We start from the raw sequence: 24,584 nt of genomic DNA, 5'->3' as shown, positions 1-24,584 counted from the left end.
TTGCAGTCAGCAGCATGTGAAACACAAACCCATATTTGTGTATTTGTGTGAAATCTTTTGGTACTTTATCGTTTCGGACAGTCCGACCTCGGGATCCATTCTCAAAACAAATCCACAGCTCTCCACTGTGCGTGCGTGTCCGCTCAATCTGACGTCACGTTCCACAGGCAGCTTCTTCTTTGAGAAGCAGTGTGAAGGTGCACCGTGACACAGTCCCGGGTGGGCAGCGGGGGCAATGACGTTGCGTGTATTTTTTTTTTTTTTTTTTTCTGTGGCGTGGCAGTGTTGTCGGACTGTCGATCAAAGCAGAAATTCACAAGTCAGAGCTACCAGATTGCCTTCCTGTAGGCGGGATGTTAAGGTCATGTGATCGCTCTGCTTCAGATGTAAACAGTGTGTTCAGTATTAATAAAATTACAATATGTCGAGTCCGCTTCCAAAGAACACGTTTTGCAAAGTATAAAGAACACAACAGGCAGCTGCAGGAGTTTGAATGGGTTTGTACCGCGGGCTCAGCTTTGAGGAGCTGGAATGGGTTTGTACCGCGGGCTCAGCTTTGAGGAGCTGGAATGGGTTTGTACCGCGGGCTCAGCTTTGAGGAGCTGGAATGGGTTTGTAACGCGGGCTCAGCTTTGAGGAGCTGGAATGGGTTTGTACCGCGGGCTCAGCTTTGAGGAGCTGGAATGGGTTTGTACCGCGGGCTCAGCTTTGAGGAGCTGGAATGGGTTTGTTCTTTTGAAGAAACGTTTTCATACTAACTCCTGTACTTGAGAACATTCATTTAAAAATTCAATTGATGTCTCTGATTAATACGTTTTTGTGACTAATTAGCTATTAACATTTAAAACATTGAGTACTCTGATGTGTGTTTCAATATTAACTGAATAAAGTTATGAATCAAACTCATACATCTCGTTACATACCGGTAACTGATTTATTAAAATGTTTGGATAAGCTGCTATTTTATTAATTACTGGCTCTGTTTAGTTTCTGCAATTTATTTTATTTACTAAATTAATTTCCCTCAGTGCATATTCTATGTGATTTCCATCTTTCACAATATGTATTCAGATGAATAAAGGACAGATTAGATTGGGTTTATTTATAGTGTTACAAGTTTAAACATATCAAATGTTTTTAATTTGACATTTTCCCAAGGAGTGCGGAACCCCTGGTGTATCTCACGGCTCATTGCGTTCACTGCGGGTTCCATGACAACAGAACACTGCTACAATTCCAACTGCAATTCCAAACTGCAGCTTGAGTTCAGCCTGTCCATTTAAGAGACTTTACTGTACGAGGTGATCTCGGGGTTTAGTTAATATTTATATCTAGTAAATATTATTATTTTAAGGTTCATTTTAATTGATCTTCATACCTTCATACCCTTGCTCCTTCATACCCTCTTAATAATACTAATAATACTGCTAGTAATAATAATACATTTATTACTACTGCTAATAATAATAATAATAATAATAATAATAATAATAATAATAATAATAATAATAATGTCTCCTCTCTGCTCCACAGTTGATGTGACTCTGGACCCTGATACAGCACACCCCCGGCTCACCCTGTCTGCGGAAGGGAAACGAGTGAGATGGGGAGAGACATGGCAGGATCTCCCTGACACTCCAGAGAGATTTAATTACAGGCCCTGTGTGCTGGGCAGGGAGAGCTTCACCTCGGGGAGACACTACTGGCAGGTGCAGGTGGGGGGGAATACACTGTGGAGATTAGGAGTCAGCAGAGAGTCTGCCGAGAGGAAGGGGAGGATCAGCATGACCCCCCAGCAGGGTTACTGGACTGTGACGTGGTGGAGTGGAGGTGAGTTCACTGCTCACACTAACCCCCAGACCCCCCTCCCCCGGAGCCTGAAGCCCCAGAAGCTGGGGGTGTATCTGGATTATGAGGAAGGGCAGCTCTCCTTTTACAATGTGGAGACCAGATCTCACATCTACACTTTCACTGACATGGAGTTCAATCCCAATGAGAAACTCTATCCATTCTTCTGTACTGTGGATGAGAATACAGACCTTGTGCTGGAGTCCCCTGACCCTGACCCTGTCAGCGCTGCAGATTAAACACACATTGCTGTCTGAACCAGGAAACTATTCAAACAGCTCAGACAATCTCCTCTTCACTTTCACTGACACTCTCTCTGCACTCTTCTGGGCTGATGAGAAGAAATCCTCTCTCTTCCACCCTCTTACCCTGAGCCCCTCCTCTTTATTTCTCTACACCCGCTTTCCTACTCTTCCCTTCCTGTCTCCATCTGTTTCCCCTCCACCTCTCCATCTCCAGATCCCTCTTTCTCTCCTCTTCTGCTCTCCTCTCTGCCTCCCCTATGGCTCTCCTCACTATTTCCCTTCCCTCTGATATGTTAATCCCCTCCCTTTCCCACTGTCCCTCTCCACCCTGCCTTCTCTACTCTCCCTCTCTCCTCCATCCTCTCTACTCTCCCTCTCTCCACCCTGCCTTCTCTACTCTCCCTCTCTCCTCCATCCTCTCTACTCTCCCTCTCTCCTCCATCCTCTCTACTCTCCCTCTCACCACCCTGCCTTCTCTACTCTCCCTCTCTCCTCCCTGCCTTCTCTACTCTCCCTCTCTCCTCCATCCTCTCTACTCTCCCTCTCTCCACCCTGCCTTCTCTACTCTCCCTCTCCACCCTCACTCTCTCCTCTATCCTCTCTACTTTCCCTCGCTCCACCCTTCCCTCTCCCTCTCTCCTCTCCCTCTCTTCTCTCCTCCCTCTCCCTCTCTCCTTCATGCCCCCTCTAATTTTGTACTGTGATATTTTGTAACAGCTGTAAGTCTCCCTGGATAAGGGTGTCTGCTAATAAATAAATAATGATAAAAGACTTTCTAGACAATAGATGAATGCATTATTTTCCATGTAATCAATATTTACACTGAAGCTGAGATGTTCCCTGAATATTATTCATTGCTAAACTTAGTGAACTGATTTCTGCTATTTTGATATGCATCTTCTTTTCTGTTTTTGAATCGCATCTCTTTTCTATCTTTTGTGATAAAATGTATAAAAGATATCACGGTGTTGTGTGATTTACTGCTCAATTGTTTACCTCGGCAATCTTGAACTCGTAAAAAGAAAGACATTCATGACAGCAGAGTGCTGATTAAATTAGACTATTACACATATGAATGAATTGTATCCTTAAACTGGACATTTTAATTGTGATTCTTCACACATAACTCTCAACAATAACAAGCCTGGTGGGTTCATGAGCAGATTCTTCACAGAGACACTGTGCTCTAGTCTAGCTGCTATAGTCAATCAAACACTGTGCTCTAGTCTAGCTGCTATAGTCAATCAAACACTGTGCTCTAGTCTAGCTGCTATAGTCAATCAAACACTGTGCTCTAGTCTAGCTGCTATAGTCAAACACTGTGCTTTAGTCTAGCTGCTATAGTCAGCAATCAAACACTGTGCTCTAGTCAAGTTGCTATAGTCAGCAATCTCCACACACTGTTCTAGTCTAAGTGCCCTCAGTTTGACCCTGTGTTCTGGCCACGCCCCCTCCAGTTTAGTATCCATGAAGGACTTCCCGCTGCTACACGGGGGGTTCCTGTCGGGAACGAACCTGGAAGAGGCCGACTACAACACGAGGACTCCGATGCATGTAGCCGTGTCGGCCAACGATCCAGAGATGGTGGAGAAACTGCTGTACTACGGAGCCACACCGCTGGTGAGAGAGGGAGGTGGAGACAGCTGGGGCTGTACTACAGATCCACACCGCTGGGGAGAGAAGGGAGGGGGAGACAGCTGGGGCTGTATACAGATCCACACCGCTGGTGAGAGAGGGGAGGGGAGAGGGAGGGGGGAGACAGCTGGGGCTGTACTACAGATCCACACCGCTGGTGAGAGTGGGGAGGGGAGAGGGAGGGAGGGGGGAGACAGCTGGGGCTGTACTACAGATCCACACTGCTGGGGAGAGAGGGGAGGGGGAGGAGTTGGGGCTGTACTACAGATCCACACCGTTGGGGAGAGGGAGGGAGGGGGAGACAGCTGGGGCTGTACTACAGATCCACAGATGGTGAGAGAGGGGAGGGTGAGAGGGAGGGAGGGGGAGACAGCTGGGGCTGTACTACAGATCCACACCGCTGGTGAGAGAAGGGAGGGGGAGAGGGAGGGAGGGGGAGACAGCTGGGACTGTACTACAGATCCACACCGCTGGTGAGAGAGGGGAGGGGGAGAGGGAGGGAGGGGGAGACAGCTGGGACTGTACTACAGATCCACACTGCTGGTGAGAGAGGGGAGGGGGAGAGGGAGGGAGGGGGAGACAGCTGGGGCTGTACTACAGATCCACACCGCTGGTGAGAGAGGGGAGGGGGAGAGGGAGGGAGGGGGAGACAGCTGGGACTGTACTACAGATCCACACCACTGAGGAGAGAGGGGAGGGGGAGAGGGAGACAGCTGGGTCTGTACTACAGATCCACACTGCTGGTAAGAGGGGATTTTTTTAGTATGTCTAAGCTTGCCTGTTTAATAGTAATGGATGATATCTCTACTTTGTTTGAAACTCAGAGTGGGGATCTGCGGAGGATTGCAGGCCCTGTACACACTCCAGTTAGTTTACATATCCCCACCTCCTCCTCAAAGCACAGTTACTTCCAGTCTGATTTAGAAATACTTAAAGAAACAGAACAGATTCTGTTCAGATGTGTTTTAATTGTCATTTTTATTCAGCATACATGGAAAATATGTTCACCTTGTATTTAAAACATCTGGGAGATTTTACAAAAAAAAAACCTCAAAATATAATCCATTTGTTCCTGTTGTTTTTGATTTTATTTTAGTTTCTATGATGAGGGTTACACAGACCACTGAAACCAGTTTCAGTTCTTATTAAAATAATTCTACTGCAGCTCAAGACAGAATTCCCTCAGTGTTAGCGGTGCATCACTTCCATTCGCTCCACAGCTCTCACATGTGCAGCTTTTGAAAGATGTTGCCGCAAAACATGGATTCTCATTTGAACACCTCTGGTGCTACCCTGGGGTAATCTCTGTTTGCACAAGCCAGGCTTTCAAAAGCTTACTAGAACGAAAACTCTTCATTTTACAACGTGATATGTGCTACAGTGCTACACCCGGTTAAAGAAATCTCTGTTTGCAAGCCATGGTTTCAGTTAGGATTGCACTTCCTTGTGCACCTGGAGGATGAAATTGTCCCCGCCCCTTCGCTGGTTTCTTTCCTGTCATTAACCAATCAGCTGCTGCTCCCCCTGCTGACTGGCAGGCCGTCAGCCAGTAACATGACCCAGAAGATACTGCAGAGGTGAAGTGAGGCGGGGAGTCCAGCAGCCTTCCCGAGTGCGAGGCACAGAAACAGAACTTCCTTTAATCCAGTGATCATGTAAAATCCAGGTCTGCGAGAACATCTTTCACAAACTGGACATCTGAGAGCTAATGCAACTTCCAAGCAGGTCATCTTTATCAAATTATTTTGTTAAGATATAAATCACTTAAAGAAAAAAGAAAAATCATGAATTTCCACACACTTTAATTTACCAACAGTAGATTTTTATTTAAAGCTATTTAAAGACGTCTTCACATTTTTTTTTTTTTTTTAATTTGTAAAAATCATCTTTTGGAATGTAAAATTCAGATTGCAAAAGCAGTGGCTCAGTGTGTGAGGTTTACTGGTCCCAGTTTAATGAGCGCACTGGTCTAGACGTAACTGGCAGTGAAGAGAGACTGGGAGGCAGCCTTGTCTTTCTGTCCACTCTGAACGTAAGATCCAGTCGACGCCAATCCGTTAATCTGAAGAAAAAAATAATAAACCAATCAGTAACACACACAGAAAGACAGACAGACACTGACAGGGTGAAAAACCCTCATCTGTAAAGAAGGGTTTATTTTTGTGATGGATTTTGTGTCCAGGACTTGTTTTGTACCGGTGTCACAGAATATCTGTTCCCCCAGGAAACAAATATTAACTCCCTCAGAACCTATATTTCACCTTTCGAATATTTGTCCCCCCCCCCCCCCCCCCATATTTTTGTGTAACAGTCATCTTTCTTTACATAGAAGTCTATATCGCTGCACTTTCAACTAAACCCTAACCTTAACCTTGTACCCCCCAGTCCCCTCGGACAAGTCCAGTCTCCCCTGCAATAATACATGAGAACAGCCTGCAAGCATTCCTCACATTCACAAGCATTATACATGCAGAATTCACATAGAAATAGGACACTGAAAAACATTGAGACTATCAAATTTCGGGTTTAAATCCTATAAAAATGAAGTAACGACAACAACTAATGAACCTGAACAACTGGTCAGCGAGAGTTTAGGCGGCGCTGCTGTTCCAGATAACGGGGCTGAAGAATTAGAAAGTAGAACAGAACCAGGAGTCGGAGCCAGTCTGCCCACATCGGCGATCAACGATCAAGATAACTTCAATCTGCCTTTCACTTTAACACACAGACTTGAGGAATAACATTCTGGAGAGATTCGACAGAACGAGTGGAACAGTCTTTGCTAAATCGATGTTAATAATTTGACTGCGCCACCTTGTGTTTATGGAGGACAAGGACCTCGAGTGGTTGGTTCCCGCGCAAACTCTTTTATCCAGGGGAAACCAAGCAATCATATACCAAAAATAATCTTTACAAGTTTTTATTTGTAATTGTTTTAAAAATCTCAAGCACATTAACAATAATGTAAACCATATGACAATGCCACCTTCACTTCACAGTCTATAACAATTGTCTAGTATAGATAGGGATGATAGAATAAAACAAACTCTAAATCTATCAGTTTCTTACAGTGAAGTTAATTAAACTAGTTACCACAGATTATATTATTGCAGTTTATATAAAATACTTGGATCTATCAGTTTCATAAAGTCTCTCCGCGTTCCAGCTCCAGTCTGCAGCGCGGAATCTCCTTCACAAGTCCGGCTCTCCCTCTCACAATATTCCTCCGCATTTATAAAGGCAGGAGATGATTGGCAGGGCGGGGAGATCAAGCAGCGAGCCGCTGGCAAGCAGAGCCGTGGAACGGGAGACGCGGTTGCTAAGCAACAGGGGGGGCGTGCATTGGGCAGACAGTCCTTCAGCCAATCGGAGTTTCGCTCGTATAGTTCCATAGAGGCAAGAGAGAAAGTAGTTTAGGGGGGTCCAGTGAAGCAAATCCATCAAACCACACTCGAGATGAGAAATAATAATAAAGAGGTGTACAACAAAACACACATTTATATAAATAAATCAATACACACACACACACAATACACATTCATCAAATAATAATATGAGAAACACAATCCACACGTGAATAAGAATAATAATAATAATAATAATAATAATAATAATAATAATAATAATAATAATAATAATAATAAGACCCTACTACAATCGCACAGTTTCGTTTTTCAAAGCTGGTAAAGGATTTACTCATGAGTCAGGGCAGTACATGTGCTTATTAGAGTGACTGTATCCGATTGGTGAGCTCCGATTGGCTAGCTGTGTAAAAAGAGGGGAGCTCTGATTGGCTGGCTGGGTGCAGCGGGAAGGAGAGAGCTTGCTGGGCGGACATTTTGAAGAGGATCGAGAGCGACAGTCATATCTGATAAATATTCTTTTCTCTAAGGAATGTAAAATGTTCCGAGCATGCGTCTAGAGCTATCGGGAGTGTAGCCTGAACCTTATAGTAATGATCTACCGGTATACTCGGAAGAATAGATATTTGTAGATATTTCGTTCTTGTGTCTGATTCAAACGTCGATAGATCTACTCGTTATAGTTTTCATGGGTCCGGTTTCTGCACATGAGAGACGAACACAATGCTTGTGTGAACGTACATTTTAATTTAGGCGCACGGATGTGACTAGAAATCCCTAAAGGATGACTATAAACAATAAACAAGATTTATTTTTTCAGCTGAAAAGTATAAAACAAAAGAGAGAAAAAAACCCTCAAAGTCGGATCTAAACTCAAAGCTCAATCATAATGCACTCTGGGAATGTAGTTTATTGGTGTCCACTGTTAATTACACATTAAAAACTACAAATCCCATACCCGCCAGTTTCACTGAATTATCAACCGACAGTGGATAAAAGATTTCCCCTGGCTTCAGTTTGACAGCGTTAAAAAAATATAAAAAAAACTCCATGTTGTGCCCGTTTTATCAGGATGCAGGGGAACTGATGGCAGGACAGACTGCATTTTTAACAGGGAGCCAGGAGTTCAAACATGAAAATATCTTAAACACAGCGCTTCAAAACGGCGCGCAGTGTGCGGAGAGGCAGCTCAGCGCGCTGCCATAAACAGAGGTATGACACAGGCCCGGTTTTGGCGATGGAACCGCATTACAGTCTCGCGTTTTGATTGGTCCATGTCTGTCACATGAATATGTCGTCACACGAGCGGAAAAGCTTGCAGGCATTTTTAACATTGCAATCAGAAAGAGAGAGAGATCGAGATGTAGTTTCTTCATGCAATAAGAAATATGTTTTTTTTAACATTTACATTTTATTTGTTTTTTCATTAAAAAAAGAAAGATTTCTGGGGAGAGTAAAAAATACATTCACTTTGATTCATGTACTAAGGGTTACTCTCAAATGAATTCACGATCCAGTTTATGGTAAACTGCATGGATGACTTCGAAACTCGGCTGTCAGCTGAGTCCCCAAAACTGGGCTGAATTCAAAAATACAAATCGGCCCAGAATTTGGGACGTAAATGAAAACAGGGACAGTCTTTATGTAAAACTGTGATTACATTAGAGATAAACTAATGTATCCTCTAACAAAACTGCAATAGTGTATACATTTTATATTAAAACTACTTGAAAGAAAAAAGTACACCACCACAGAAAGCCAATTCTTACATTCGTGCATAACATGATAATTCATATAAAGTAATATAGTTTGTTATATCAGTACAGCGTAATACCACATTATATTTTAATGGAAAGGTTGTGGAAAGCAGATCACTCTCTCTCTCTCTCTGGTCACAATGTTAAAAATGCCTGCACGCTTTTCCACTCGTGTGACGACATATTCATGTGGCAGACATGGACCAATCAAAACGTGAGTCTGTTATGCGGTTCCATCCCAAAAACTGGGCCTGTGTCATACCTCGCAGGTCGCCACGGAGGGAAGGTAAGACTGGCTAAAGAAAAGGATATAGGATAAGAAAAAAAGCAGCACAAAGAGGGAAAGAGCCCTCTACGTCATCCCCCGAATTACACCTAAAGGCTAATATTTATCTAGAGAGGTTCTTATTCCTCTTGTCTGTTACAGGGTAATACCTTACATCAATCAGAATAGATTTCAAAGAGATATATTTAAAAATAAATATATATTTAAAAATGAGATATATTTAAAAATAAATATATCTCAATTTAAGTTAAAATATATGTCAATATGTTTTGAAATATTTTTAAATACAAATAAAAATGTATTTTTCTAAAATGTCTTCCGGTCCTCGGCTGGGAATTTCTGAGAATAATATCCTGTCTCAGTCTATTAATCTTTCACTCCGCTAGCTATCAGCATTTTAACGCGAGAATGACTGTGTTTATACACATACCAAGAACAACCATGACTGGACAATTTGACAGCGTATTAAAAACAACATAAATATTATAATGAAAGGACAAACAATTGACTATAAGTCATAGTTTATTCAGGAACGTCATATAAAGCATCTACACAACCAAAACATTGTAAATAAACGGACATTTGAACAGAAATGTGTTTATATACAGACATATTACATAAAGCGCAACCTCAAAAAACAGTAAAAAATGAAATAAGCAAATAGTTGAAAATAAATGTGTGTATATAGAGATACTGTATATCATGTACATACAAAACTGTACAACTGAAGGTGGTCTTCCGGTGACACTCATGCGAGTTGACCGCACTTCATTAACCCTCCTGCTAATACCCCGCTATTCTGTCATCATTAACCCTCCTGCTAATACCCTGTTATTCTGTTATCATTATCCCTCCTGCTAAAACCCCGCTGTTCTGTTTATATCATTCACCCTCCTGCTAATACCCCGCTGTTCTGTTTATATCATTAACTCTCCTGCTAATACCCCGCTGTTCTGTTTATATCATTCACCCTCCTGCTAATACCCCGCTGTTCTGTTTATATCATTCACCCTCCTGCTAATACCCCGCTGTTCTGTTTATATCATTCACCCTCCTGCTAATACCCCGCTGTTCTGTTTATATCATTCACCCTCCTGCTAATACCCCGCTGTTCTGTTTATATCATTCACCCTCCTGCTAATACCCCGCTGTTCTGTTTATATCATTCACCCTCCTGCTAATACCCCGCTGTTCTGTTTATATCATTCACCCTCCTGCTAATACCCCGCTGTTCTGTTTATATCATTCACCCTCCTGCTAATACCCCGCTGTTCTGTTTATGTCATTCACCCTCCTGCTAATACCCCGCTGTTCTGTTTATATCATTCACCCTCCTGCTAATACCCCGCTGTTCTGTTTATATCATTCACCCTCCTGCTAATACCCCGCTGTTCTGTTTATATCATTCACCCTCCTGCTAATACCCCGCTGTTCTGTTTATATCATACTTATTTCACAAAATGTTCCTTTTTTTGTTCGTTCCCCGTTTTGCCTGATGGCTTCTCGTAAAAGTTCCCCAGATTCCCCCCCCACACTGCGTGTTTAAAAGCTCAACACATGGCTCTAACAAACCACATGCACTAATATTTAAGTTACTTTGCTATTTGGATCACCAAGCTATTCTGCAGGGATCTCAGAAATCACAACCTATACAAGTGGAGGGTCATTACATCCACTATCGCTAACAAGAGCAAGGCTTTCACACAGGTCAGAGCTAAGCTTTGCCAGAGATGAATGGATGCTTTCGTAATCTACCTGGCAATATTGAAGGTTTCTTATGAGGGGGAAAACTGTCATTTGAGTCTCCTGTTGAAGTAGTCTTTGGTCTACCCCCCACCCTTCAAGAGGACTCAATTCCAGATGAGTAAATGTTACGCTTGATTTCTGCACCGCTCTACAGCCTGCAGAGCTGTGTATTTCAATGTGGACGGATCAAAAACAAAGGGAGATTCAATCTTCATGAAACGCAACATGGATATATCTATCAATATGATGATGAATATGATTAATTCTGATCAAACAGGTACACTTTTCTGCTGTGCTAATGTGAATAGCGAAAAAATTGGTTTTGCATCGATCTACGTGCCTTCAGTATATGAGCCTGCATTTTTTCCTTGGCTCACAAATGAATTGCTATCACTGGGAGAGTTAATAGTGGGCACAGACATGAATGTGTGTGTTAACAATCAAATGGACAGATCTTCAGCCAGTATTTCTAATACACAGTCAGCAGCTTCTAAAGCTCTGCGTATTTTCATTAACCCTATGCTACCTACGGAAAATGTCCATATTTGGTTATGAATATGAACACTTTGTGTTTAATTGCTTGTAGCTTTTAAACCGTAAATCAGAAATTAAAACCTACTACATCTACAGAAAGGCATTTAGTAGATATTTTCAGTAATGTGGTTTATTTTGTTGGGGTGATTTTTTTTTTCCAAATGAGCTACTCCTCATAATTTTTCTTTGAAAAACAATTTACAAATATTTTAAATTGCAAATTTCAACCTTTTTCCAAGTATTCCATAAAAAAACTTAAAGTATATAGTAGTTTCACAATTTCTCAAGGATTTCAAATCTGAAATCGGAAATGAATTATCGTGTACAGTTGCAGAACTAGATAAGGTTTTTATAATACCACGTATTTTACAAAAATCAACCCCAGAAATGGCAAATATGAAATATTAATAAAACCATTTTAAAAACTGCCAATATTAACCTCTTTCCAGGGTCCATATAAAAAAAAAACTTAGAGGATATTGTAGCTTCACAATTTTCCTGATCTACATTAATGATTTAGATTCTGGTATAGTAATCAAACTCGTTAAATTTGCAGATGACACAGCAGCAGCAAAGGTCATTCAAAATGATCTAGACAGCATTCAGAACTGGGCAGACACATGGCAAATTAAATTTAATAGAGAAAAGTGTAAAGTATTGCATGCAGGCAATAAAAATGTGCATTATAAATATCATATGGGAGATAATGAACTTGAAGAAGGGAACTATGAAAAAGACCTAGGAGTTTATGTTGACTCAGAAAGCTATAAAAAAGGCCAACAAGATGCTCGGATATATTGTGAGAAGTGTTGAATTTAAATCAAGGGAAGTAATGTTAAAACTTTACAATGCATTAGTAAGACCTCACCTAGAATATTGTGTTCAGTTCTGGTCACCTCGTTACAAAAAGGATATTGCTGCTCTAGAAAGAGTACAAAGAATAGCAACCAGAATTATCCTGGGTTTAAAAGGCATGTCGTATGCAGACAGGCTAAAAGAATTGAATCTATTCAGTCTTGAACAAAGAAGACTACGCGGCGATCTGATTCAAACATTCAAAATCCTAAAAGATATAGACAATGTCGACCCAGGGGACTTTTTTGGTCTGAAGAAAGATACAAGGACCAGGGGTCACAAATGGAGATTAGATAAAGGGGCATTCAGAACAGAAAATAGGAGGAACTTTTTTACACAGAGAATTGTGAGGGTCTGGAACCATCTCCCCTGTAATGTTGTTGAAGCTGAAACCCTGGGATCTTCAAGAATCTGCTTGATGAGATTCTGGGATCAATAAGATACTAACAACCAAACGAGCAAGATGGGCTGAATGGCCTCCTTTCGTTTGTAAACTTTCTTATGTTCTTATGTAAACCAGGCAACAGAGCCGTCTCCACAGCAGCAGAAGAGTCATCAGAAATGAGACACGCCAAGGAGTGCGCTGCTCTGTGACACTCGAGGGGCCGTATTATCAAAGCGCTTCCTCCAGGCTTTAATTAACTGCTATTGATTTTAAAAAGGACAAAACATCATGTTAATGTTACAACATGAAAAACTAAACACACTGAGAGTGCTGAAGAGGACTTGAAATACAATGTATTACTCAGCTGTTTGGTTCTAGTTTTGCAAAATGAACAGGTGGTTTACCTCTTTAAAATAAATAGGAGTTAATTAAAGACTGGCGTAAAAGCTTTGAAAAGATGTCCTGAGGTGTCTTATTGTGATTAAAAAGCGTCCCATTCCACAAGAAAAACCTGAGAGGCGTTAGAAAACTAAAGCTCTTTGAATGAAATGCTTTTTATTATTATTATTATTATTATTATTTATTTCTTAGCAGACGCCCTTATCCAGGGCGACTTACAATTGTTACAAGATATCACATTATACATTATTTCACATTATACAGATGTCACATTATACAGATATCACATTATTTTTACATACAATTACCCATTTATACAGTTGGGTTTTTACTGGAGCAATCTAGGTAAAGTACCTTGCTCAAGGGTACAACAGCAGTGTCCCCCACTGGGGATTGAACCCACAACCCTCCGGTCAAGAGTCCAGAGCCCTAACCACTACTCCACACTGCTGCCCATTATTATATGAATAACTACCCAGTGGAGTGACAGAGCAGGTTAATAAACTAAATGTATTGAATGAATAATGAAATCAGATAGTATATGTCAGAGAGTGAGAGGTTTGTATTAAACAGTCCAGTTACAGTATTTTTAAAAAGGTTTTAGAAACTTTAATCTAAGAAGCCACGTAAATGAACTAAAGTCTCTCTTTTTTATTGTTTTATTATTAAAAAAGGTATCACCAAAAAAAAGAAACTTCATCACAATAATAAATGAAAGCAGTGAAGCAGCACAGTAGATCTGCACGCTGGGTAGAAGGGCATCACTGGTATGCAGAGCAGAGAAAGACCAGCAAAAACAACAGAACCAGCTTGCATTGTAGATATTTCAAATGAATAATTATTCATTGTATTGAAGAAGACTGGCTCCTCCCCTTGCCCAGAGAAGCCATTTTAAATGCAGTTATCTGTTTATAAGCTCAGCGCCATGGCAACAGACAAGTGCTGTTCATTTTCTGCACTGACATGAAGGTGATGTCATAAAGGAAAGATATTTCATAATGTCTCTAACAGTGAATTTTCAGCAGAATCTTCATTGCAGAGATTTACTGGTAAATCTTGTTAGTTCTTGGAAGCAAGTTATTTTTCGTATAGAAGTCATAGTTCTTAAGTAGCAGTAAAAATATATGTAAAGTTTGGGAAAAAGGAAAACTGATGTGTACCAAAATGATCAATAAGAATAAAGAGAAAAGGATATTTCAGGTACTTAAAAAGGTAGAATAATTGATTACAGATCAATTATCAGGACGTTTTGGACTACAAGTCCTTCAGCGGCTGAATACAAAAAAACATATTTAGAGCTAATAACGTGGTAAGTCACTATTAATTGTGGTTTGTGTGTGTGTTTAGTTATTATATTTGGGAATTAGTATCCCCACTCTGTCGAGTATTCATTATTATTCACAGGGGATGCAGATCTCACTGTTTAAGGGAAGTGTTGATGTCATTTCCTTCTTCACAGGCCTGTTGCTAAGGGTGACGGTTCAGACATTACCCCCATGGCAGCCTGAATAGAAGGATGCACTTTCTGCCACGTCTCTTATTCAGTATAATTTCACACAGTACTGACACGTGAAGGTGGTGTTGTGTTTGCATCCTATGGTTCCATAATATATTTTTGTTCTTTAATTGTGTTTATTTCCAGATTAGCGGATACTAAAACATTCCTCATTTTGAATTCATCAATAAAAACACCCTGAACTACAGCGGCGACACTAACGCTTTGTGACTGTGGAGCTCAACTACACACCGTGTGTGATTCTGATTTCATTATTTATTGTGTTTAACACTGTGGAGCTCAGCTACAGACCGTGTGTGATTCTGATTTAATTATTTATTGTGTTTAACACTGTGGAGCTCAGCTACAGACCGCGTGCGATTCTGATTTCATTATTTATTGTGTTTAACACTGTGGAGCTCAGCTACAGACCGCGTGCGATTCTGATTTCATTATTTATTGTGTTTAACACTGTGGAGCTCAGCTACAGACCTCGTGCGATTCTGATTTCATTATTTATTGTGTTTAACACTGTGGAGCTCAGCTACAGACCGCGTGCGATTCTGATTTCATTATTTATTGTGTTTAACACTGTGGAGCTCAGCTACAGACCGTGTGTGATTCTGATTTAATTATTTATTGTGTTTAACACTGTGGAGCTCAGCTACAGACCGCGTGCGATTCTGATTTCATTATTTATTGTGTTTAACACTGTGGAGCTCAGCTACAGACCGCGTGCGATTCTGATTTCATTATTTATTGTGTTTAACACTGTGGAGCTCAGCTACAGACCGTGTGTGATTCTGATTTAATTATTTATTGTGTTTAACACTGTGGAGCTCAGCTACAGACCGCGTGCGATTCTGATTTAATTATTTATTGTGTTTAACACTGTGGAGCTCAGCTACAGACCGCGTGCGATTCTGATTTAATTATTTATTGTGTTTAACACTGTGGAGCTCAGCTACAGACCTGTGTGATTCTGATTTCATTATTTATTGTGTTTAACACTGTGGAGCTCAGCTACAGACCGCGTGTGATTCTGATTTCATTATTTATTGTGTTTAACACTGTGGAGCTCAGCTACAGACCGTGTGCGATTCTGATTTCATTATTTATTGTGTTTAACACTGTGGAGCTCAGCTACAGACCGCGTGCGATTCTGATTTCATTATTTATTGTGTTTAACACTGTGGAGCTCAGCTACAGACCGCGTGCGATTCTGATTTCATTATTTATTGTGTTTAACACTGTGGAGCTCAGCTACAGACCGCGTGTGATTCTGATTTCATTATTTATTGTGTTTAACACTGCGGAGCTCAGCTACAGACCGCGTGCGATTCTGATTTCATTATTTATTGTGTTTAACACTGTGGAGCTCAGCTACAGACCGTGTGCGATTCTGATTTCATTATTTATTGTGTTTAACACTGTGGAGCTCAGCTACAGACCGTGTGTGATTCTGATTTCATTATTTATTGTGTTTAACACTGTGGAGCTCAGCTACAGACCGCGTGCGATTCTGATTTCATTATTTATTGTGTTTAACACTGTGGAGCTCAGCTACAGACCGTGTGTGATTCTGATTTCATTATTTATTGTGTTTAACACTGTGGAGCTCAGCTACAGACCGCGTGCGATTCTGATTTCATTATTTATTGTGTTTAACACTGTGGATTAATTCTAGAGTAGAATCCATTTCACTCCATGCCTCTTTGATACTCAAGAGCTTCCTCCCAATGCAGCCCTAGAAGACGCAGCCTTGCAGCCTCCCACCAGCCAGGCAAACTGGCTGCTGTCCACCTTGACACCTTTGGTAGCTCCTGTCCAAACTGACCCTGCCTCATCTGTCAAGGGAACTGAAACCACAGTGTCTCCAGCACCCCCAGGATTCCTCAGCGGTGTCTTCAGAGTAAACCAGCAGCACCGTCAGTGTCCACACTGGTACCAGCACAGCACATAACTGACCCGATTCCATCTGTTCTGATTGGACCTGGTCTTAGGGTAACATCAGCAGCAGTAACACCAAGGCTGTGGAAGATCCAGCAGCACCAGGACTCCCTTCTCCTGTGTCCAGAACCATCTCCAGTGTGCATCGAGGATCACCGCTCTGATTCTGAGATTCTTCACTCTGCAGATCAGCAGATCAGACCTGTTAGTGCCCTGCTCTTCACCATGCAGGTCTCATATCCTCAGGGTGGAAATGAAGTGAAGGTGAAGACAGAATCAATTTTTTTTTTAAAATTAAAATACAATGCAGATAATAACAGAAATAACTTTATTAGTAAAAGGGTCAGCAAAGGTTCACAAAAAGCTTCTCTGGAAGTCTGTGCTGCTCGTACTTCCTGGGATTGATTCCCTCCTCCATGTGTTCCAGGTGGAGGGGGGACAGGCCTTGGACGAGGAGGGCAGAGGGGTGAGGGCCTCAGGGATTAGCTGCTGATCTTGCCACTAATACAGGGGAAGTGTCTGGTTGGGTCGTCAGTCGGTGTGAGAGAGACAGGGGCAGAGAGCATTTATGTGGTTCTAAATGCAGGTGGGAGTTATTGGTTTAACTGTTTCTTTAATAACAACACCTGTCTGTCAATGATGTCCTTCTTCAAAAACTCTGATTTGCCTTTAGAACAACACTCTCCATCCTTCCCTCCCCCCTTCTCTCGCTGCCAGCTCAATAGGCAATCAGTGGCCTCCCCTGGGTGATTGACATGCTCAGCAGACTTCCCCACCTCCAATGCCCTCCTTCTCCCTGGCCTGTCCCAACTTGACTAGCAGCACAGAAGAGAAGATTGATCCCAGGAACTACCAGCAGCATCGACCTCCTCAAAGGATCAGCAACTGTTACTGCTGCCCAATATTTTAAAATCACAAATACACTTTTGCCCTCACATTCAGTTCTGTCAACCCTGAAAAGGTGAGCCCTTCCCAGCGAAGGCGATGCACAGAAGGGCAAGCTTTCTAGAATAGTTTAATACACTGTGTGTGCTCTGAATGTTATTGCTACTAAATAAAGCAAGGGCTGTTCATTCCAATGCTGTGTGGTGTTGTCATTATTACACATGTGATATACAGTAGCTCCAGTTCCTGTTCCTTGTGAAAGTGTGAGATAATGGAGATCCAGTCAGGCTCGCTGCCAGCAGGCAGGCAAGCTGTGTGTAAAGTGTTGGTAGGGTTAACATTAAGGGTTGTGAAGAGGACCCATTAATCTTCTAAAAGCTGGGTTTCTGAAGTGAGAGAATTCCATTTGTAAATTGTGTCAATGAGTGAATGATTTTGACTGACTTCTCCATGACACCATGCTCAATGGGTTCCTAACAAATTATATAGATGAATAGGAACACAGTTCAATGTTAATTCAAAACTAACTTTATTATTATTATTTTAACACATACATAAGAACATAAGAACATAAGAAAGTTTACAAACGAGAGGAGGCCATTCAGCCCATCTTGCTCGTTTGGTTGTTAGTAGCTTATTGATTCCAGAATCTCATCAAGCAGCTTCTTGAAGGATCCCAGGGTGTCAGCTTCAACAACATTACTGGGGAGTTGGTTCCAGACCCTCACAATTCTCTGTGTAAAAAAGTGCCTCCTATTTTCTGTTCTGAATGCCCCTTTATCTAATCTCCATTTGTGACCCCTGGTCCTTGTTTCTTTTTTCAAGTCAAAGAAGTCCCCCGGGTTGACATTGTCTATACCTTTTAGGATTTTGAATGTTTGAATCAGATCGCCGCGTAGTCTTCTTTGTTCAAGACTGAATAGATTCAATTCTTTTAGCCTGTCTGCATACATGCCTTTTAAACCCGGGATAATTCTGGTCGCTCTTCTTTGCACTCTTTCTAGAGCAGCAATATCCTTTTTGTAACGAGGTGACCAGAACTGAACACAATATTCTAGGTGAGGTCTTACTAATGCATTGTAAAGTTTTAACATTACTTCCCTTGATTTAAATCCAAGCATCTTGTTAGCATTTTTATAGCTTCCCCACATTGTCTAGATGAAGACATTTCTGAGTCAACATAAACTCCTAGGTCTTTTTCATAGTTCCCTTCTTCAATTTCACTATCTCCCATATGATATTTATAATGCACATTTTTATTGCCCGCATGCAATACTTTACACTTTTCTCTATTAAATTTAATTTGCCATGTGTCTGCCCAATTTTGAATGCTGTCTAGATCATTTTGAATGACCTTTGCTGCTTCAACAGTGTCTGCCACTCCTCCTATTTTTGTGTCGTCTGCAAATTTAACGAGTTTGCTTACTATATCAGAGTCTAAATCATTAATGTAGATTAGGAATAGCAGAGGGCCCAATACTGATCCCTGTGGTACACCACTGGTTACCTCACTCCATTTCGAGGTTTCTCCTCTAATCAGTACTTTCTGTTTTCTACCTGTTAACCACTCCCTAATCCATGTGCATGCATTTCCTTGAATCCCTACTGCGTTCAGTTTGAGAATTAAATATACTAAACAGGTGTTTTTTATATATATTATCAGCCCAGAAGATTATAGAGAGATTGTCAGTGAAAGTGAAGAGGAGATTGTCTGAGTTGTTTGAATAGTTTCCTGGTTCAGACAGCGATGTGTGTTTAATCTGCAGCGCTGACAGGGTCAGGGTCAGGGTTGTTGACAGGGGAATCCAGCACAAGGTCTGTTGTCTTGTCCCAAGTATAGAAGAATGGATAGAGTGTCTCATTGGGATTGAACTCCATGTCAGTGAAAGTGTAGATGTGAGATCTGGTCTCCACATTGTAAAAGGAGAGCTGCCCTTCCTCATAATCCAGATACACCCCCAGCTTCTGGGGCTTCAGGCTCTGGGGGAGGGGGGTCTCAGTGTCAGTGACAGCAGTGAACGGATAGCCATACTGCTTCACAGTCCAGTAACCCTGCTGGGGGGTCCTGCTGATCTCCCCCTTTCTTGGGGCAGACTCTCTGATGACTCCTAATATCCAGAATGTATTCCCCCCCACCTGCACTTGCCAGTAGTGTCTCCCCGAGGTGAAACCCTCCCTGCCCCGCACACAGCACCAGTAATCAAATCTCTCTGGATTGTCAGGGAGATCCTGCCGTGTCTCTCCCCATCTCACTCGTTTCCCCTCTGCAGACAGGATGAGCTCAGGGTTTGCTGTATCAGGGTCCAGATTCACATCAACTGTGGAGCAGAGCGGAGAATTTATTATTATTATTATTATTATTATTATTATTATTATTTATTATTATTATTATTATTATTTATTATTATTATTAATGATAAAATCAGAGAGATGGAAAGAGGGGAGGGCTGTGCTTTATCAGGGTCCAGTCACAGTGGAAGAGGGAGAGAGGAGTGAGAGTCAGGGATGTGCTGTATCAGGGTCCAGAGTCACAGTGGAAGAGGGAGAGATGAGTGAGAGTCAGTGCTGTGCTGTATCAGGGTCCAGAGTCATAGTGGAAGAGGGAGAGGGGAGTGAGAGTCAGGGCTGTGCTGTATCAGGGTCCAGAGTCATAGAAACAGAAATAATAATAATAGGAACAAACATGATTGGAAAGAAAGAAATAGAGCTAGAGATCACCATGACCTGCTGTACATCCACATTGTGGACAGAATAGCTGCTATTGGGGAAGAGGGGGGAGAGGAGGGGGAAGGCTATTGGAGGGGGTAGAGGGAAAATAATAAAGGGAAGGGAAGTGTGGAAAGATGGGTGGATAAGAGAAAGGGGGATGTGAGAGAAAGAGATGGAGATGGTAAAGGAGAGAGTGGGGAGAAAAAAGGGTAAAGTGGGTAGCAATAACATGGAGAAGAGAGAGAGAGAAGGAGAGTTAGAGGGAACAGAGGAATAGAGTGAGAGGGGAGGAGAGAGAAGGGATGATACATATGTATCTACAGACAGACTCCAGATTCTGAACTCCTAATAATTTGAGTTAAAGAACGTCTGTACCAAGTTTCATCACAATCGGATAAGCAGTTCTCTAGATGGTAAAAGTTTGTAACATATAGTATAAATCTGTCACCTGGGATATGCATCCATTTTGAGGATAACAGAGAGGAGTTAAGATAAGGATAGAGGGATGGAGTAGAGATTGAGAGAGAGAGAGAAAGAAAGAAAGAGAGACGGGATAGAGGAAGCAAGAGAGGAGGAAAGAGAGGGAAGAGGGAGAGGAACAAAGAAGGAAAGAGGTAAGGAAAGAATATTGAAAGAAAATGGTAAGGGAGAAAAGAGGGATCGAGATAAAGGGGACAAGGAGAGGGGATAACAGATCCAAATTTTGAACCTTTTAATAATTTGTACAGTCGGCGCCGCCTACTCTGGGAGAAGGTTCTTCCTAATCCTATTTGTGTCGTTTAATTGGGACGTCACTTCCTTTAATTGTGATACAGTATTTTCAAATGATTAACTTAGATCACTTTTCAGAGCAAGACAGGTTTGTGTAGCACAGTGCTGTCAGTATGCGAGTATGCTGTGACTTGCGTAAAACATGTTGAACTCCTGAAGGAGCTACAGTCTCCTGTGGTTTCTCACGATACTGTTGCAAAGAAAGTTGGTGTGTCAACATCGCAGGTGCTTCGCCTTCTGATAAGATGTGATTTCATTATTTTTCATTTCATGCAGAAATAAAAAAGTGTGACTAAGGTCATCTCAAATGCCTCTCTTAATTGGAAGCTGCTTATTCAGGATATTTTTACTTCTCCCGAGACGTCCTGGCTGTACCTAGTTTAAGTGGTTATCTAGATACATGTCAATGTGTAACTGACAGAAATACAATGATTTTTGGTTGTAAATCTCCCTCCCGACCTGTGAGGGCGCTAAGCAGAGAGAACAGTTCCCTGGATGGGCTGGCCTGACAGTTCTTTCCCAGGGTTCAAGGGAAGTCGGCCAGCTGGGAAGGGGCAGAACTCCATTGCATTAACGCATTGACCCCGAAGGGAAACGACGTGGCAGTCGCAGATTGGAGGGGCAGTTGCACTCGTTTACCAAGGGGTCATGTGTGATGGCATAAAAGGGGGCGGAGAATCGTAATCTGTCCCTTCGCTTTGGTTTGTGTTATTAAACCTGAAAGGACCCGTGAGAGACCCAGTGATAAAAGTACAGTGAGTGTTTTGTTTCGTTTGTCTATAACTGTTTGTTTGTTATTATTAGACGGCTAACACGTTCCGAAGATGTCACCAGTGATGGGAAAAGTGAAGCCTCCTGAGCCACTGAACCCTCTGAATCCTTTGGTTCACAAAAAGATTCACAGTGCCATCTCTTGGTAGATCTGCACAACTCAATACAATGCCTTCTCTGGAGACCTCTATCTCCAGAGAAGGCATTTAGTAAAGTGGACAACTGCACTGACGTTAGATACACTTTTGACAATACCAAGCAATTTCATTTTTTATTTTCTCAGTTAATTGGGGATCTATACTTTATAATGTAGAAAGGTGGAAAATAGTGGGCTCAAATCCCTGAAGTTTCCTTTTTTAAAAAAAATTGTGTACTTTGTATCCTTTATACACTTATAATAGATCAGATGATTTTTTTTACCAATAATTTTCATAAAGAGCTCTGTTTGTCCATATGTAATGCTTTTTTTGTTTGTTAATTTGAAAAAAATTTTTTTATGAAAAATAAAACAGAAAGCAGCATCTTGATTAAAAAAATCCTTTCAGCTTGACGGAAACACCACACTGCGAGCACTGCTGACAAAGAGTATGTATTAGATAAAAAAAATAGTTTCCTTCCTACCAGCTACTGCTAAACACCATTCTTGGGTCACACAACCTAGTGGTTCAATGAACCACATGAAGATTTGCTTTGTAACACTGCTTGCTTGAATTGGTTCATGTGGGGTTGAATCAGCTGAGGATTCAGCCCCATCACTAGCTGTCGCCAAGCGCCAGCACAAAACACGGAACAGCACTTCACTTTTGTCACGAATAAACTTGTATCACCCACCACGAGCACTACAGCATGCAACCAGGACTGGTGAGAGGGAATATCTACCTGTCACCCAAGAGCAATGAAGAAGGAAAGAAGGTGGATAAAGAGGGTGGATAAAGAGGGAGAGAAAGAGGGAGAGATAGAGGAGAGAGGGAGGTGGAAGAAAGGTAAAATAGAAGACACACATAGAGAGCGAGTGAAATCATTTTTGTACCATGTTCCATCACAGTGGGATAAGGAGAGGGCATGTGCATGTACAGACAGACAGGCTCCAGATAGGGAGGGAGGATAGAGTGAACAGAGGAAAAGGTAAGGGGGAGAGTGTGAGACAGGAGCATGTGTGTGTACAGACAGAGGCTCCAGATTGTGATACTCTTAATAACGTGTTAAAAAACGCCTGTACCAACTTTCCTTAGAATTCAAGATTAGCTCTCCAAGTAAAGTGTAATATAAGCTATATATTTATATCTATCTATATTATGATGAGGAAATTAGGAGATGAGAAAATAGCTGGAAAAAGGCAGAGGGGGATGGAGGGGACAAATGGAGGCAGGGGAGAGAAAATGGGAGGAAGAGTGGAGGGAAAGAGGAAGAGAAAGAGGAGGGGAGTGGCATGCACTGACAGACAGACAAGCTTCAGATTTGAATACTCTCTCTCTATATGTGAAGTGCAGCTCAGAGGCACCTCTAGTATAGACCTGTCTCTATATGTGAAGTGCAGCTCAGAGGCACCTCTAGTATAGACCTGTCTCTATATGTGAAGTGCAGCTCAGAGACACCTCTAGTGTAGACCTGTCTCTATATGTGAAGTGCAGCTCAGAGACACCTCTAGTATAGACCTGTCTCTATATGTGAAGTGCAGCTCAGAGACACCTCTAGTATAGACCTGTCTCTATATGTGAAGTGCAGCTCAGAGACACCTCTAGTGTAGACCTGTCTCTATATGTGAAGTGCAGCTCAGAGACACCTCTAGTATAGACCTGTCTCTATATGTGAAGTGCAGCTCAGAGACACCTCTAGTATAGACCTGTCTCTATATGTGAAGTGCAGCTCAGAGGCACCTCTAGTATAGACCCGTCTCCTGGGATATGCAGCCCCATTGAGGAGAAGGACATATTGCAGTTTAATTTGAACTATTATTTCCCTGTAGAAACAGGAGGACTTGATTCTCAAACTATTACTAATGAACTACACTAGGATCTTTAAATTATTGAATATTTAAATTAACGAATGAATTATTGAGGGTAGAGAAAGGAGTGATAGAAGTAGAGAGAGGAAAAGGAATGGAGAGAAAGGGAGTGGGAGAAGAGAAAGGAAATGAAAGAGGAGAGGGGGCATATGCACCTATATATACCTATAGTATACACCTGGGATATGCATCCCCACTGAGGAGAGAAGATAAAGATAGATAGAGGGAGGGAGTGGGTAGTGGGGGCTAAACCTATGAGAAGGGGAGGTAAAGGGAAGCTCCAGACTGTGATCCTCTTAATAATGTGTATAAAGAATGTCTGTATCAAGTTTCATCACAATCAGATCAGCAGTTTTCTAGATGCATTTCAAAGTGTAACATATGGACCCCTGCAGTGTCTACATGTGATCTTCACTTCACAGTGAGTTCACAATCTGGAGCATTATAACTAAACACACGTTCTCCTCTCCTTTTCAATGTTACCTTTGGGAGGCACACGAGGCTGGCGTTAGCTGAGCTGGGAGTGCACAGAGGTTTAAATGGGGCAGAATGTAAATATAGATGTAAACACAGTGAGTGAGACGGGGCTCCTCGTTGTTCTTTGACCCTCCACTGTGAAAGGAATCCATTGAAGATACACATACCTGCTGAGCTGAGGATCCACTTCCATTCTAGAACACAGAAATAAAGAGAGCATTATTTTACAATCACTCCTCCTGTACTTTCTACAGTTCAGAAGATGTGTAGCACACACTAACCGGCAGGGCTGTGCTGGGGTGAGTCAGGCTGTGGATTTCCACACAGTGTACATACCTGATTTAGGAACAGGTCTCATGTACTCTGTGAAAAGAAGAGAGCTGGATTACATTCTAAACACTGAGATGTAAAATCATCTATTGAATAACAATGAATAATAGATCACACTGTGTATTAAGCAGCTAGTCTA

The 24,584-nt window shown here is 41.8% G+C and overlaps 2 protein-coding genes across 5 annotated transcripts in view; one reads left to right on the top strand and one right to left on the bottom strand.

Annotated features, from left to right (window-relative positions):
- Positions 1 to 2,865, top strand: part of LOC117407795 (butyrophilin subfamily 1 member A1-like) — a 345,211-nt gene extending 342,346 nt beyond the window's left edge. For all 4 annotated transcript variants that reach the window (XM_059011807.1, XM_059011806.1, XM_059011810.1 and 1 more), the window contains one exon: positions 1,534 to 2,865. In XM_059011807.1, coding sequence (XP_058867790.1) covers positions 1,534 to 2,087 — 554 coding nt within the window. In that variant the 3' untranslated portion in view covers positions 2,088 to 2,865. The remainder of the gene's footprint in view (positions 1 to 1,533) is intronic.
- Positions 2,866 to 18,600: 15,735 nt separating this feature from the next.
- Positions 18,601 to 24,584, bottom strand: part of LOC117414329 (butyrophilin subfamily 1 member A1-like) — a 34,841-nt gene continuing 28,857 nt past the window's right edge. Inside the window, exons 9-11 of the mRNA XM_059011979.1 lie at positions 24,452 to 24,478; positions 24,283 to 24,309; positions 18,601 to 19,700 (exon numbers count right to left, since the gene is read on the bottom strand). Coding sequence (XP_058867962.1) covers positions 19,138 to 19,700; positions 24,283 to 24,309; positions 24,452 to 24,478 — 617 coding nt within the window. The 3' untranslated portion in view covers positions 18,601 to 19,137. The remainder of the gene's footprint in view (positions 19,701 to 24,282; positions 24,310 to 24,451; positions 24,479 to 24,584) is intronic.

Source organism: Acipenser ruthenus, chromosome 43 (genome assembly GCF_902713425.1).
Source record: "Acipenser ruthenus chromosome 43, fAciRut3.2 maternal haplotype, whole genome shotgun sequence".
NCBI lineage: Eukaryota > Metazoa > Chordata > Actinopteri > Acipenseriformes > Acipenseridae > Acipenser > Acipenser ruthenus.
This window is presented reverse-complemented; position numbering and strand designations above follow the sequence as displayed.